The 14,571-nt window shown below is 38.7% G+C and overlaps 1 protein-coding gene and 1 pseudogene across 11 annotated transcripts in view; one reads left to right on the top strand and one right to left on the bottom strand.

Annotated features, from left to right (window-relative positions):
* The window catches only part of SLC9A9 (solute carrier family 9 member A9), a 655,912-nt gene that overhangs the window by 98,624 nt on the left and 542,717 nt on the right, over positions 1-14,571 (bottom strand). For 10 of the 11 annotated variants that reach the window (XM_072792384.1, XM_072792386.1, XM_072792387.1 and 7 more), the window contains one exon: positions 3,709-3,784. In XM_072792384.1, coding sequence (XP_072648485.1) covers positions 3,709-3,784 — 76 coding nt within the window. Of the gene's footprint in view, positions 1-3,708; positions 3,789-14,571 lie in introns of all 11 variants that reach the window. The other variant, XM_072792389.1, reaches the window with a different exon arrangement.
* Positions 4,402-5,790, top strand: LOC140613898 (peptidyl-prolyl cis-trans isomerase A pseudogene; annotated as a pseudogene).

The following is a 14,571-nucleotide window of genomic DNA, read 5'->3' as shown; positions in this document are numbered from 1 at the left end:
GAGCCCAGGTTGTTTCAGCAATGGCCAACACAATCAGCAATCTATTTGGGTTGCATCATATGCTCTAGCCCCTCCTAACCTCCCGCAGAGCTGTGGGGGTAACGTGAATTTATCAATGTAAAGCACTCAACATAGTACTTGGGCCATTATTCATTGAATGTTAATTTTTTATTATTTTTATACCCCTGTAGTTTTTGGGAAAATGTTATGGAAATGTATATGTGTATTAATTATGCTATGAAAAAGTAAAAAGAAAACAAAACTATTCAAGCAACAGTGGCTTGTTTTACTGATACCATTGGTGAATTAAGAGGGTCTTTCTAGGGTCTCAATTTTGGGCAGAAATTGAATGCAAACTGAATACTGTGATGCTTGGTTTTATGGGTCTGCCCAATAGTTGACTAGCCTACCCAACTATTCAGTAGGTGTGGTCCCCATCTGAGTTACCAATCAGTTGCTTTAAGGAGATAATCCTGAATGTGGGTGGGCCTCATCCAGCCAGTTGAATGACCTTAAGAGCTAAACTGAAGTTTCCTTAAGGAAGAAAGACAGTTGAGCTGCCTCAAGGCAGCAGCATCAACTCCTGCTTGAGAGTTTCCAGAGAGCTTGCCCTACAAATTCTGCACTTGCATCACCCATAAAGCCATTTTCTTGAAATAAATCTATGTAAGTGTCTATGTATATGTATGTGTATATGTGTATGAATATGTATGTGTATCTATGCCTCTGTGTGTGTGTGTACGTGTGTGTACTCCTACCGGTTGTGTTTCCGTTTCCCTGGAGAATGCTGACTGATACAGGTGCACATGAAGGCTTATTCTTCTTTTCCTTTTGTCAGTAATTCTTCATGATGCCTCATTTGCATGATGCAATTTTGCTGAAATGAAACTCAAGCAGCTCCAAACTTCAGAGTCAGTTTCTTTCAGCCTTGCAACAATTTCTTTTTTTGCCTTGGCCAGGCCACCTAACCCTGGGGTAGGGATCATCCCTACACTGACGGTGGCTGGAATAGCCTACCTATGAGGGTCCAAGGGCACATCACCTGGGTTCTAGGTGAACAGTAGAAAAAACATAAATGGCAAGTGGATAATTTGTCTCTGGAAATACAGATATATCAAGGGGTCACAGGGTAAAGACTGGTTGGTTTGCTATTCTCTGGGTATGAATTCAGAGCGTAATTCGGATATAAAAACTTTGTTGTCTAAGTGAAAATATATCTGTGCAGCGATGGTAGCACTGCAATTTCTAGAATGAATGCACAGGAGGACAAATTACCATGAGAAGAGATATTACTGACAGAGTAAATCTACTTTCATTTTTTGCAAGTCTGTCCATAATCATATGGAAATAAACCCCTGGTGAAAAGTGAGACAAAAACTATGACATCATCTGAATTTGGTGTCACTGCTCTAAGCTAAAAATTTGGGTGAGTTTCCACTTTCCTTTCTGGTCTCCAAGTTATTTTTTCCACTTTTACCCTCTTTCTTCCTTATAAAGCATTCCTCACAGCATTGTCAGGATTTGAGCAAAAACATTTTTCATCTCATTTCTGATTTACCATTTTGTGTGATTATGATTTATAATAAGACATATATTTGGTGTTTCACAGAGCTAAGAACCTCAATTTCCTAAGTGAAGAAAGGTATCCTTTGTTATGTTAATGAGGTGGGCTTTGGACCCCTCTGGCCAGGAGGACCAACCTGTGATTTGAGGGCTGGAAATTTAATTTCCCCTCCTCTATGCACCTTTGGGAGGGGAAAGGGGCTAGGGATGGAGTTCAATCACTAGCGGTCAATGATTTAATCAATCGTGCCTATATAATGAAGCCTCCATAAAAACCCAAAACGACAGGATTCAGAGAGCTTTCTAGTTTGTGAATATGGAGATTTGGGGAGAGTGGTGCGCTATGAGAGGGCATGAAAGCTAGGTGACCTTGCCCACATATCTTGCCCTGTGTATCTCTTAACCTTTTATAATAAACCATTGATTAGTAAGTAAAACATTTCTCCAAGTTCTGTGGGCCGCCCTAGTAAATTAATTGAACCCAAAGAGGAGGTCATGGGAACCTCCAATCTGTAGTGAGTGGGTCAGACACATAAGTAACAATCTTGGGAGCTTGAAAATTGGGTTCAGGAACCCAAAAAGACATTTTCTTACTGTATACCTTTCATAATCAAGCAGACTTTTGTGTACTCCTCTGTCAAATTTTTATAAGTTCTTAAAATTTGGTTATCAGCTAGGTGACGCAATGGCAGGGGAAAATTGTGTTTCCAGATGAGAAATCAACCTGGAACATAAACCAGCATTACCTGCTACGAAACAGCTTCCCTTAGAGAGACCAAGAAGGCAAGGCGATGGGTAGCTAATGAGATACCAGAACCTCCATGAGGTAGTTAACGGCCAACAGGGAGTGCTTTTAAGGTGTTGGAAACCTACACTGTCCATAAAGGCTCAAGATTGAGCAAGGCATGCTATCTGTCCATAGAGAGCAGAGCTGTGGGAAAAGAAAACTGTAGACTCAAGAACCCTCTACCTTCCACATGTGCATTTTGTAATTCTTGGAATGCTCTACTTTTGCAGAATTGCTTTATAAATTCTCGCCTGTTTTGCTTATTTCTGCAATTTTCAGTTGGCTTCTCTTCATTCTTATTTAATTTTCTTCTAATGTAGCAATTCCTCCAATTTGCCTTCCTCTCCTTCCCACTGTGAATTTCCTATACTTCTCTTGCCTCCTCTCCCCTTTCCATTTTACCTCTTCTTCACCTTATTCTTTGAATTTATTTTTCCTATTCTTAATTCTTCTTCCTTTCCTACTGATCTGTTGTGGTTTTAATCATTGCTTGGGCACTTTAAAATCACCCAGTGACTGACATTTTCTCCCTGAAAGGAAGAGGATTTGTGACTGTGGAAAACTAACTACAAAGACCCAACACATTCAATTTTCAGTGCAGTTCTTTCCTTTCTTCCGTGGCGCTTTTGCTTGGGATTAGAGATGGACCGCTTACTGCACCTCACAATGGCACAGCCCTTCAGGCCTGACTTCTCAGCCCTGCCAGTCACATGGCAAGGTGGAACTGAGCCACTATGTTTGTACTGATTGGGAGAATTGTAAAATTGACCTTCACTAGGAAAGGCTTACTCAAATCTTTCTGGAAAACAAAGTAATGTTATTTTATAATCTTGTGATCAGACTCATTCTTCTCAGACCATTCATTCCCTTTGCCCCTAGCCCCACTCCATTTTCTTATAGCATGAAACAAGAGCACACACAAATGGGGTGGGAGAAGGGTGAAGGATTTTTGTCCAGTTACCTTGGCCAACTGGACCAGAAGTAAGATCTTTGCAAAGGGAAGAATAGTAAAATTAGTAAAGTAGATCAGTCCTCAGGACTGAAATATTTTATCATCTGGCATTTCGGAAATATTAGATTGCCATGAATACACCAAGTTCATTTGACTCTGAGAGATTTCACTTTAGTTCCTTGTAACACTTACGTATAGTAAGTAAAACACTTACGTATATTTGTTTATAAAGTTTACTTACGTATAGACTATACAGCTTTTTATTTTTTTGACAAATTTGGTCATGAATTCACTTTACCTTTCTGGGTTTCTTGAAGAGCAAGAGCGGATACCTCAATGACTAAGTGCTTGAAGTTAGTCTCTACCAGGCAGCAGGATCTGGAAGGTTATCATTATCAAAGGATATTTGTGGTCAAAGCCGTACCACATTCTGAAGAGCCAAGCACTCTCTGTTTTGGTTGTGTTTTTCTCCAAGCTATTTGCTTCCTGGAGAAAGACAATAGAAAAAGGTATCAGATAAATAATCAATACATATTAATATATATTAATATCAATATAAATTAATATAGAATATATTCATATATTTTCACTATAAAAATACATGTCAAACCAAATTAAATGTAACCACTTAAAAAGAAACTTTCTAGGTTGTAGGCATTTTTATCTAAATGGCGAAGCAGCTGCCAAGCAAATTAGCTCATAGATCTTGCCATGTGGATGAGACTCTTGTGGCATAATTCAACATTTACTTTTCTTCATAATCCCTATTTTATTAAACAGCTAAGAAATGCCATTTTTTGACATCAATAAAAGTGATATTTCTGTCAGATTGCTGTTGCATGATTTTTGCTGTTTACTTCTGTCAAATTTGGATGGTATTTATTTATGACTTACCAAAAGGTCAAGTCTAAAGGGGTGATAACAGTCTAATAATTGTTAAGCTAGTTTTCATTCCTTTTCTTTGTGATTACTACCAAAGGCTATGGTTAATATTTGATAGCTTTCTATTTCTATTTTAAGAGTTTTGAAATAGATATTCCTTATAAAAGCCTGTAATATTCGAATGTGCTTGTCCTTTTATTTCTTTTTTTTCAAAAGGGCCAAAGTAGGAGGGGAATTAAGAAGAGAAAGCACTCAGCCTTGCTGACACCGCTGCCCCAGAGCCACCTGTGTCACTAACCCCAGAGCCACCTGTGTCGCTAACCATGGTCAACCTCACTGTGTTCTTTGACGACTATGGACAGCAAGCCTTTGAGCCTTGTCTCCTTCGAGCTGTTTGCAGACAAAGTTCCAAAGACAGCAGAGAACTTTTGTGCTTTGAGCACTGGGGAGAAAGGATTTGTTTATAAAGTTTCCTGCTTTCACAGGATTATTGCAGGACTTATGTGCCATGGTGGTGACTTCACACGCCATAATGGCACTGGTGGCAAGTCCATCTATGGGGACAAAGTTGTTGATGAGGATTTTGTCTTGAAGCACTCAGGTCCTGGCATCTTGCCTATGGCAAATTCTGGACCTAACACAAATGGGTTCCAGTTTTTCATCTGTGCTGCCAACACTGAGTGGTTGGATGGTTGGCATGTGGTCTTTGGCAAAGTGAGAGAGGGCATGAATATTGTGGAAGCCATGGATTGGTTTGGGTCCAGGAGTGGTTAAGACCCCACAAGAAGATCACCATTCCTGACTGTGGATGAATCTAATACATTTGACTTGTGTTTTATCTCAACTATGAGACCATTCCTTCTGTAGTTCTGGAGGGTATCCGTTCACCCCCACCTGCTTGAAATAGCCTATAATCTTTGTGCTCTCACTGCAGGTCTATGATTCCATATTTTCCTTATTCCCCTCCAAGAGCTGGATTGCACAGTTAAGTTTATGACTATGAAATAAAAACTAAACAACAACAACAAAAAAAGAAGAGAAAGTATTTGATGTATATTTATGAGAGAGTAGAGGATGAATGTGAGAAAAAGGAAAGAAGGTGAAAAATTTTTGTGAACCTTACAGACAGATGACAATGAAGATTGATTGCACTGTGGTAGGAAGGAGATCCAGTGGCATTTTTACTTCTTTTGTGAATCCCATTTTGCATATCAAGAAAAGAGACTCCTGGGTTTCAACTGGTTGTAACTTTCTCCATCATTAAAAGCATTTATAGATCTGTACACAGGGACTTCATTGCTTTATTTGGGCCCACAGTTTCCACCCCCAAATTGTAACACTTGTTCAGAGCCCATTAACAACGTGAACACTCTCAAGAAACTATGACATGGAAGACAATGGCAATTCCCTGACTATTCCTGAGATAGCGCTTAGATGAACCCAAGTGAATTTGCTTTCATTTTATTTTATTTACTTTTCCCCCATTCCCAGACAGTTCCCTTGATGGTTAACATTAAAGAGCTCTGTTCTGCTCTCTAAAACATGCGTACTAGCAGATGCTGTAATTCCAGCCCCCAGAAATAAAATGGGAATACAAGAAAGCCAAATGGGGTCCATTTCTAGTCTGTATCTTTTGTCTAAAATGGTTGAAGCAGAGACTCACAATAAAATTAAAATCCAAACTGGAAACTCTTCTCTTTGGTTGTTTAAGATCTCTGATTTCAAATCTTGTATGGTTTCCTGAATAGTGTTCCCTAGAATACCACTGTCCTATATGGTGTTGATGGAAATTTTGTTCTCATTGCTTGGAAAATGCGGGTTTGATAGTGTCAGAAGGGTTTCTTTTTTCTTTCTTTTCTTTTCTTTTCTTTTCTTTTCTTTTCTTTTTTCTTTTCTTTTCTTTTTTCTTTTCTTTTCTTTCTTCTTTTCTTTCTTTCTTTCTTTCTTTCTTTTTTCTTCTTTCTTCTTCTTCTTCTTCTTCTTCTTCTTCTTCTTCTTCTTTCTTTTCTTCTTCTTCTTCTCTCTTCTTCTTTTTAAAGATTTTATTTATTTATTGATGACAGACAGAGAAAGGCAGAGACACAGGCAGAGGGAGAAACAGGCTCCCTCTGTGCAGCCTGATGCGGGACTCAACCCCAGTACCCTGGGATCATGCCCTGAGCCAAAGGCAGATGCTCACTGAGCCACCCAGAAAGGTTTCTTAACACAGGACTTCTCAGAGACTCTTGTTTATAAATCAGCATTGTAAAATCTTTAAGAGGGAAGTATTTCTCAAACTTACTTGGCCATGGAACCCATTCCTCATTCCCAAGCCCCCCGGTGCATGGGACATCTGTGATCTTTTCATGGACATGAAGTTTTAAAAATCTGTTTTCTGATAGACCTGAGTGTTGTGCCTTATTATCTAGAGTTAGAATTGATTCATCATATTCCCCCTAAAAGAAAACCAGAGTGTCGGTTCAATTTCTGTCCTTCCCTGAATCTTTCTCTAGCCATTTCTACCCCAACAAAGGTTTCAGATTTGCAAAATCACTGCTGCACATAGTGTTTCCTTTATTATTTTATAACATCTGTAAGTTGTTTCTGAGTCACCATCTCTCCAACAGGCACAGTCTGTTGGGGTTCAGGTGGCAGAGGAAAACTGCTTACCCCGAAACAAGCTAGTTAGAAAAACTCTGACCCAACAGTGGGGAGTTGCCTCTCTCTTTCTCTCTTTTTCCTTTTCTTTTTCTAAGAACAATAAAGGACTTACAAAATCTTATCCATCAGCAGGCACAGGTGATTTTTGATAATATCTACTGGTGACAAGATAGATAGTCATTGAAGAAAACTGAGAGAACTTAGTGTAAGTAACTTCATGTTTTTGGTTTGGTTGGTTGTTTTTAAGTAAACGTGGGCTATGTGATGGTGAGCTTGCCTGGCAGTCAACTCGGAGGTCTAGCACCCTCTCTGCCCCGCTCAATGATGTTGATGATAGTGATAGTCTCCAGCTATCGAATGCTCCTTAATTCCTTGGCAGCACACTAGTCACAGTCATTAACTTTTTCAGTCATTACTTCTCAGTTTTCAAAACACTCTAGAAAGGTGGCCATGTATACCTAGTTTACTAGTGAGGACCTGGAGAGCCCCACAGAAGGGAAGAGAGGAGCCCAAAGTCCCACGGTTAGCAAGCGACAGAGCTAGACTTTGAATGTAAGACTGCTGGACTCCAAAGATGATGTTTTTTTTCTGCAAGTTATCTCATTTAGTCTTTAAACTCTGGAAAGCACAGACACTGCAAGATAAGTTACTGGGCTACAGTTTCCTCGCTTGCAAAACGAATTGAGGAAATTGGGACTGGCTGGACTCCAAGGTTCTAATCTTATGGAAAACATTATATTTTTATTAATGACAACAACAGCAGTAACAGCTGACACTTTGTGAATACTCACCATGTATCAGACGCTATTCTAAGGGCTTTTCATGTATTAACTCTTTTAATTATTATAACAATTTGATGAAGTATGTTAGTTCTATTATTATTCCTATCTGACAGATGAGGAAACTGAGGCACAGAGAGTCTTCTTCCAAGCATGTTTGTGATCTCTCAGCAGCCAAGATTCCTCTCATCTAGATGGGGCCCCAAGGTATAAGTGGGGAGCAAACTAAGGTAAGGGAATATTTGAACAGGGAGATGGGGTCTGGATTCTGGGGTGATCATGTAGGTTGAGACAGAGCAGTTACCTACACCCCAAAACATAATGAAGATGCATGGGTAACGTGTTGATGGCTGTGAAGAGCATCCCTATAGAAACTTAACATCTGTGTTAGGAATTCCTCTAGACTCCTACGGGTTTCAAGCATTTTCCAAGGTCTTAGGAAACTTCTCTGCCCTTCTTTCCCCCTTCCAGATCTTTTTTATTTTATTTCCTGAGGGGAATATACCAGAACTCACAAGCACTCGTGAAAGATCTTATACTCTATTTCTGGCAAAACTTTCAGAGATATTTTTTTGACAGCTGATAAGAGCAACACATATTGGGTAGCATCTAGAAAAATGTTAACAAATGTAATCTTTTTTTCAGACTTTCTTTTACTTGGGAGATTGGTGATGGTATTTGCTAGTTTATAAAGAAGTGGACTGGGTTTTAATTAGAATAAAACACAGACCATGTTTTCCCAGGTGAGGGAAATGCCACTGACGACCCAGCATTGACTTTTCTGCTGATCCTAGACAAAATTTTCAGTGGGTATCTTAAATATCTGTTGGCCCAGTTCTGGATCTGTTCATTTATTTCTCTGAAGTTATTGATGACTTAATAACTCGGTTATGAAAGGCCATCAATAAATGAGTAGAAATAAATGAGTTAGTCTACTGTGTGCTCTGCTTGTTCACTGGGGGTTGAAGATAAATGTGCCAAGGGAAGGCCAGGCTTTGCATTCACCCTGGAACAGGGAAGGTATCTGATGAGGCAGCACAGAGGGCAAGATTCTGGGAGGGTCCAGATGGGCAGAGGACAGCAGGTAGCATTAATTTACCAAGATTATTCTGAAGCAGAGATCAACTCACACCCAAGGACAATGGATATGAGCGATCATTAGAAGCGAAATCTGGAACTTGATGGTATTTTCTTTGTCACTAACAGTATTTCTTTTCTTTTGAGTTCCTTTATCCCAGCGGGGATGTGGTGCGCATGTTTGGAACACACAGAGGATTCAGAAACTGAAAACCAAGATTTGAGTTCTGACTCTCTACCATTTACCATTTAATAACAATACACTTATCAACTCTGAGCCTCATGTTTCACACTGTAAATGGGAACTGGAGAGTCAAGCGCATTGAATCTTTACTTTTATTTGCCCTTGATACTTCTAAGAAGCAGAGTGTTTGATATATGTGCAATTTCTGGTTCCTTTATTAGCTTCTATTTCTGGGAAAAGGTAAAAGTGACTGGGACATTTGATATCTTTCTTTTTCCTCCTTAAACAAAGGAATAGGCCAGAGGTTGGGAAGTGACTGAGCACAGTAGGGAATGAGTCCTTATCTTTTAAGTGACCCCCTCCCCCTCGCCCTTAGCACTACCCCAGAGAAGGAGCAACAGGAAAATTAGGAAGGTACTCTTTGTTTTATGCTTATTTGGACCCCTGGGAGAAAACAAAAGGCTCAGGCCAGAAATCTCTGCAAACCAGACACTGAAGCAAGAAGGGATTGTTTGTTGTACTAACCCTAATGAAAAAGGACTAAGCAAATGCAAATACACTCCTCTATCAATATTCAAATGTGGGGCCTTTGTTAAGTGAACTGGATGAACTCTGCTCTGGGATAATCATGTGGGATTGTTCCTCATTTCAGGGGGATTCAATGGATTAAGAGAGAGAGATTTCTTTTCTATTTCTTCAGAGTTCATATTCAATATTAATGTCAGTAGAAGTTGCACAGAATGGTAATAAAGACAAATAATTATCATAACAAATTTGTAGAGCTCCTTATGGGTTCCAGAGCATTTTTTCAAGTGGTACGTGTGAATAGAATTCGATAATAGTACTTGTGCCCTGCCATTTGCCCACAGTTTGGAATGTATTTATATAATAACTTCAAGTTTATTGCTTTAATTTTCTCATTTCCAAGGAGGGGATCAGATTGTATGCCCCGAAAGAGAAAAATTTTTGGATTTTCAAGAAGGAGCATAATATAATTGAAGGTCAATAGGAAATCTTTTCAAATTTACATTTTAAAAGGTAAATCATTAATTTTTAGCCTCCGCATAGAAAGCACTTTATACAAATATTCTTACCTTCCACCTTCCCCGTGTCATGATAAATTCATAAATGTTCTCAAGAAGGTATAGTCAGAAAATACATGCTTAGGGAGGAAAAAAAATGAAGGAGATAACTAGTCAAGGACAGATAAAACTGTTGAGATGACATGTAGACATAGGCAAACTACAAGATGGGCTAAACTCATGGTTTAATTAGAGAAAAGTCCTGTTCAAATTGCTTTTCTGGATAGGAGATCCAAGTTAATCCAAGGGAAAATAAATTATTTGGTTCAGGTAAATATAATATTGCAGTGGTTTAAAAAGGTGCATCTATAAATTTTTTGGCATATTTTCTTTTAAAAAATGGGGCCTAATTTCCCTTCCTATTGAGTGTGGATTGTACTTAGTGATTCATTTTTAATCAATAGAATGAGGCAGAAGTGATGTTGTGTCATATCCAAGACAAGGTCATAAAAAAGGCATTGTGGCTTCCTTCTCCCTGTCTGTCTTAGACCAATTGAGGGAAGTCAGTGGCCATATTGTGAGGACACTCAAGCAGCTGTACGGAGAGATATAGGTGGTGAGGAACTGCATCTTCCTGCCAATAGTCAGCAGCGAACTGATGGCCAACATGGAAGTGGATTTCCCAGCCCCAGTCAAGCCTCCAGATGGCTGTAGTTCTAGCTGACATTCTGATTGCAACTTCCTGAGAAACCTTGAGTCAGAAACATTCAGCTAAGTTGCTTTCAAATCCCTGACCCATAGGAAATGTGAGATAATAAATGTTTCTTATTTTAAGCCACTAATTTTTGAGATAATTTGTCCTGCATCAATAGAAAGCTAATCCGACTATATACTGGAATCATAAGTCCAACACGTAAAAGGCATTGGAGTGGGAGTTGGGAAGAGATACTAAAATGAAAAGGCACAATTTTTTGTAGCTTACAAAGTATATCCACAAAAGTATAGAAGGTATATTCCCCCCTTAAAATTATATCAAAATTTATCCTAGATGCAGTATACCATGTTATGGATTTTAGATTGAATGCAAGACATAAGATGATGGACCGATTTAGAGGCAGAAGGAAATTCACATCATCTCACTATACTTAATTCACAGTATTCTTAATGCCTCATTTATGTCATAATTTAGATAGTGTGTTAACTCCTTTATATACATGTACACACACATGTACACGCTTACACTCGTACACATACATCCTAATAGCAATTGCACCTTGGAATAAGATCCTAACTCAAGGTGTCCCCTAGTGACAGTGCCCAAACCACAACACTACAGCAAAGATAAGTCTCACATTGAGGCTTGTGATTTGAATATATAATATTATGCATTTGTCTGAAAACAAAACAAAACAATGTTTCTGCTTACCAAACTACTTCCAAAATATGCAATGGTTGACTATTACAGAATAACCAGTTACATAAATATAGATAGAATTCTATCTATATTTATGAATATATCTATAGATAGTATTAGGTAACAGGCAGCGAAGGGCTGTGATTCTCAAGAGAAGGAAAACGAATGATGTGAGCTTCCACTTTCCTTAAACTTTCTGCCTGGAGGCCCTATTCCAATTGCAGTGTGAGACAGGAGAGTCCAAACAGCGAACAGTCCATGCAGAGGGCAGCCACCGCACCGAGTTGAGGAGCTAGAGACCGGAGTTTGGGTATTGCTGAAGTTATCTTGAATTTGTCATTGTTGTTGTCATCTTGGGAAAGTTTCTTTAATTCTTTGAATTTCAATTTCATAATTTTTAAAATGGGGGTTATAAGAGGTGACTTGATGGGTCAAGGTAAAGAAACGTGGTTATACAGATGGCACCTAATACGTAAAAAGTGCTGCCATCTTCCTCCACTTTCTCTTTCTCATGATCATTCCTGGTTTCTAGAGCAGGCAATGGTAGAATGTATAGATAAGTATATGGAATTTAGTCCTAAGCAGTAGAAAATTAGTGGGAGGAAATATACTTTTGGATGTACAAAACCAAGTAATTGTAACCAAAATAAAATCAATATTACCAAAGGAAAACCCAAGATATTCGCTCTAAAAACCGCCTTTTATTTTTCTCAAAATATTATTAGTTACATTGCAACATAAAAACTCCTCATCTGGGTCAGATCAATTTTATAGAGCTTAGTATTCTATTTCTGAAATAGTTGTGGAAGTGTAGTATGGAATTTATATTCTATGAGATCAACTCCAACAGCATAGGGGGCAGTTTGGAAAAATGTTGATAATTGTTAAATCTGGGGGAATATATATGGGAATATTTACTCTGTTTTCTAGAAGTTTATTAGGATATTTGAAAATATTCACAGGGGAAAAATTATTTAATGATGAAATGACCTCACCATCTGCTAATTAATCTCTTTTCCTCCTGAATCTACTTATATTTCCAGCCTTTGCAACTCTAGATGACCATGAGTAATAAGTATCAATTGTGCAGAAGAACAAATCCTTTTATTCTTCCCCAAACAAGCTCTTTCAGGTTTCAGGGGGTATTCCAGGTTATGGTTTTCTGGGAATTAGCCAATGAGTCTTTGCTCACCTTACTCACACTCTTCATATTTTTATAGACACTTCATTGTATTCCTTCTTAGTGCTAATCTTTCTGCAGGAGAAATAGTAATCCTTTTAATCTCCCCCTGCTAAGTTATTGAAGTTGCCCTTCTCTGGACCTTTCTCAGCTCCGCTCTGACTTTCTTGAGCGGCAGTGACCAGAACTGATCCACACAGGTTACACACAAGCATAAGTGACAACCAAAAACAGAATTTCAATGAAGGAACTATGGGAAGCAAAGAGAAAATTGGAAGTTAGCACTAAGAGAGCACATTGAAAAAAAAAAAGAGAGAGATCACACTGAGAAGCACGCATAGTGTTAAAAAATAAAAGTTATGTGAGAAGAAAAAATGAAAATTAACCTCATTGTAACAATTGAAAGAGAGATGGGAGAAAAAGGAGTTCTTAAAAAAGGGTTCGTCCCATAATTTCCAAGCTCCAAATCTGGAGGAGTTTTTACTTCCATTGCATGTAGAATAAAGTCAAACTCATCACCATGGCCAATGATCCGGCGACTCCTCTGTGTCTTTCCCAGTCATGTCTATCTGCTCCCACCTTGATCACCAAGCCGCAGCCACACTGGCCTTCCTGCTACTCATGGAGCATGCCATAACCCACTGAGACTCTATGGTCTTCATCCTTGCAGTATCTTCTCTCTGGACTGTTTTTTTCCCCTCCAGATCTCACATGGCTCACTCCTACACATCATCAGACCTCTGATCAAATGCCGCTTCCTCAGAGAGGCCTGCCCTGATGAGGTTGTTCCCCATCCTCTCATCTGCTGTACTCATATCATTATCTGAACTTATGTAGTTGCATACCTTTTTCCTTATCAGCATCCCCCATTAGAGTACAAGCTCTAAGGGTGAGGGTGAAAACTCTGAACTGCTAACTGCTGCATCCTCTTCACGCCTAGACTAGTGCTTGACATGATGGGTTGTATGGATGAATGAATGCATGCATGAATGCATTCCACCTAAGAGTAGAAGTTCTAGAACCAGATGGTCTGGTTTAACATTCCACCTCTTTCCACTATGTATCCTTGGGCAAGCTATTTAACTTATTTGTGTATAGTTTTCTTATTTGTATTATGGGGATAATCATAGTACCCACTCATAGGGTTATCTTGGAAATTGAGTTAATATAGATAAGGTGAGAGGTGTTAACAATAGTCTGTACTCAACAAATATTAGGATGATCATGAGAAAAACGGCAAAAAAGGAAAAAGAGAAGCAATAGTGGAAGCCCTTCTTGGGCAGCAGGAATATCTATTAAAAGATTAAGGCAAGTGTGGTGCTCCAGTGATTCTTAACTTCTCTGCATTGCTCTGCTTTCAAGGACACAGAATCAATTACAAGGAAAACTTCCTATGGTTGAGGGGGAGGGGGAGTCTCAGAGGTTTTTTTGTGTTGTTTGTTTTGTTTTGAATTTATGAGACATAAGATTATCTCCCAACTGCATTATCTCCCATTTCTCAAAGAAGCACATTTGCATAGAATATATATTTAAACTTTAATAATTGCATGTGGAACCTGCTTTCTGAAGCTTCTGGATCTGGTACAAGACTGTAATACCACTCACTCTAAAGTTATGAGTTAGTCACAGCTAGAAGTTCATATTTCTCAAAGGTTGTTTCACTCTCTACAACAGAGAAAGAGGAGGTTCCTTAAAAAATATAATATCATATTTATTATTGATTTTGAGGGTATATGATCAGTAATTGGCATAACTGTAAAGTTTTTAGCTTTTTGGTAAAAACAGTCTTCTTTTTTTTTAGAAGTTGACCAGTGTGAAAATCATGTTATTTGTTAACGCAAGCCCAATTTAAATAAATGCAAACCGAGTGGAAACATGCAATCCTCCTAAGAGTTAGAGTTTATGCTCTTCAGTCCAACAGAGCAACAGATGTTGATAATAAGAGAAGAGCTGTCAGGCAAAATGAGGGCAAAAAGGTTCTTGACACATGGTTTGGAAAGTACCGAAAAAAACCTGTCCAGATTAGGTGGCAGCTGCATGGACACTGTGGTTTTTTTTTTTTTCCTAGCTCGATCTCACTGTTTCCTATAC

The sequence above is a fragment of the Canis lupus genome, chromosome 22 (genome assembly GCF_048164855.1).
Source record: "Canis lupus baileyi chromosome 22, mCanLup2.hap1, whole genome shotgun sequence".
Lineage (NCBI taxonomy): Eukaryota > Metazoa > Chordata > Mammalia > Carnivora > Canidae > Canis > Canis lupus.
This window is presented reverse-complemented; position numbering and strand designations above follow the sequence as displayed.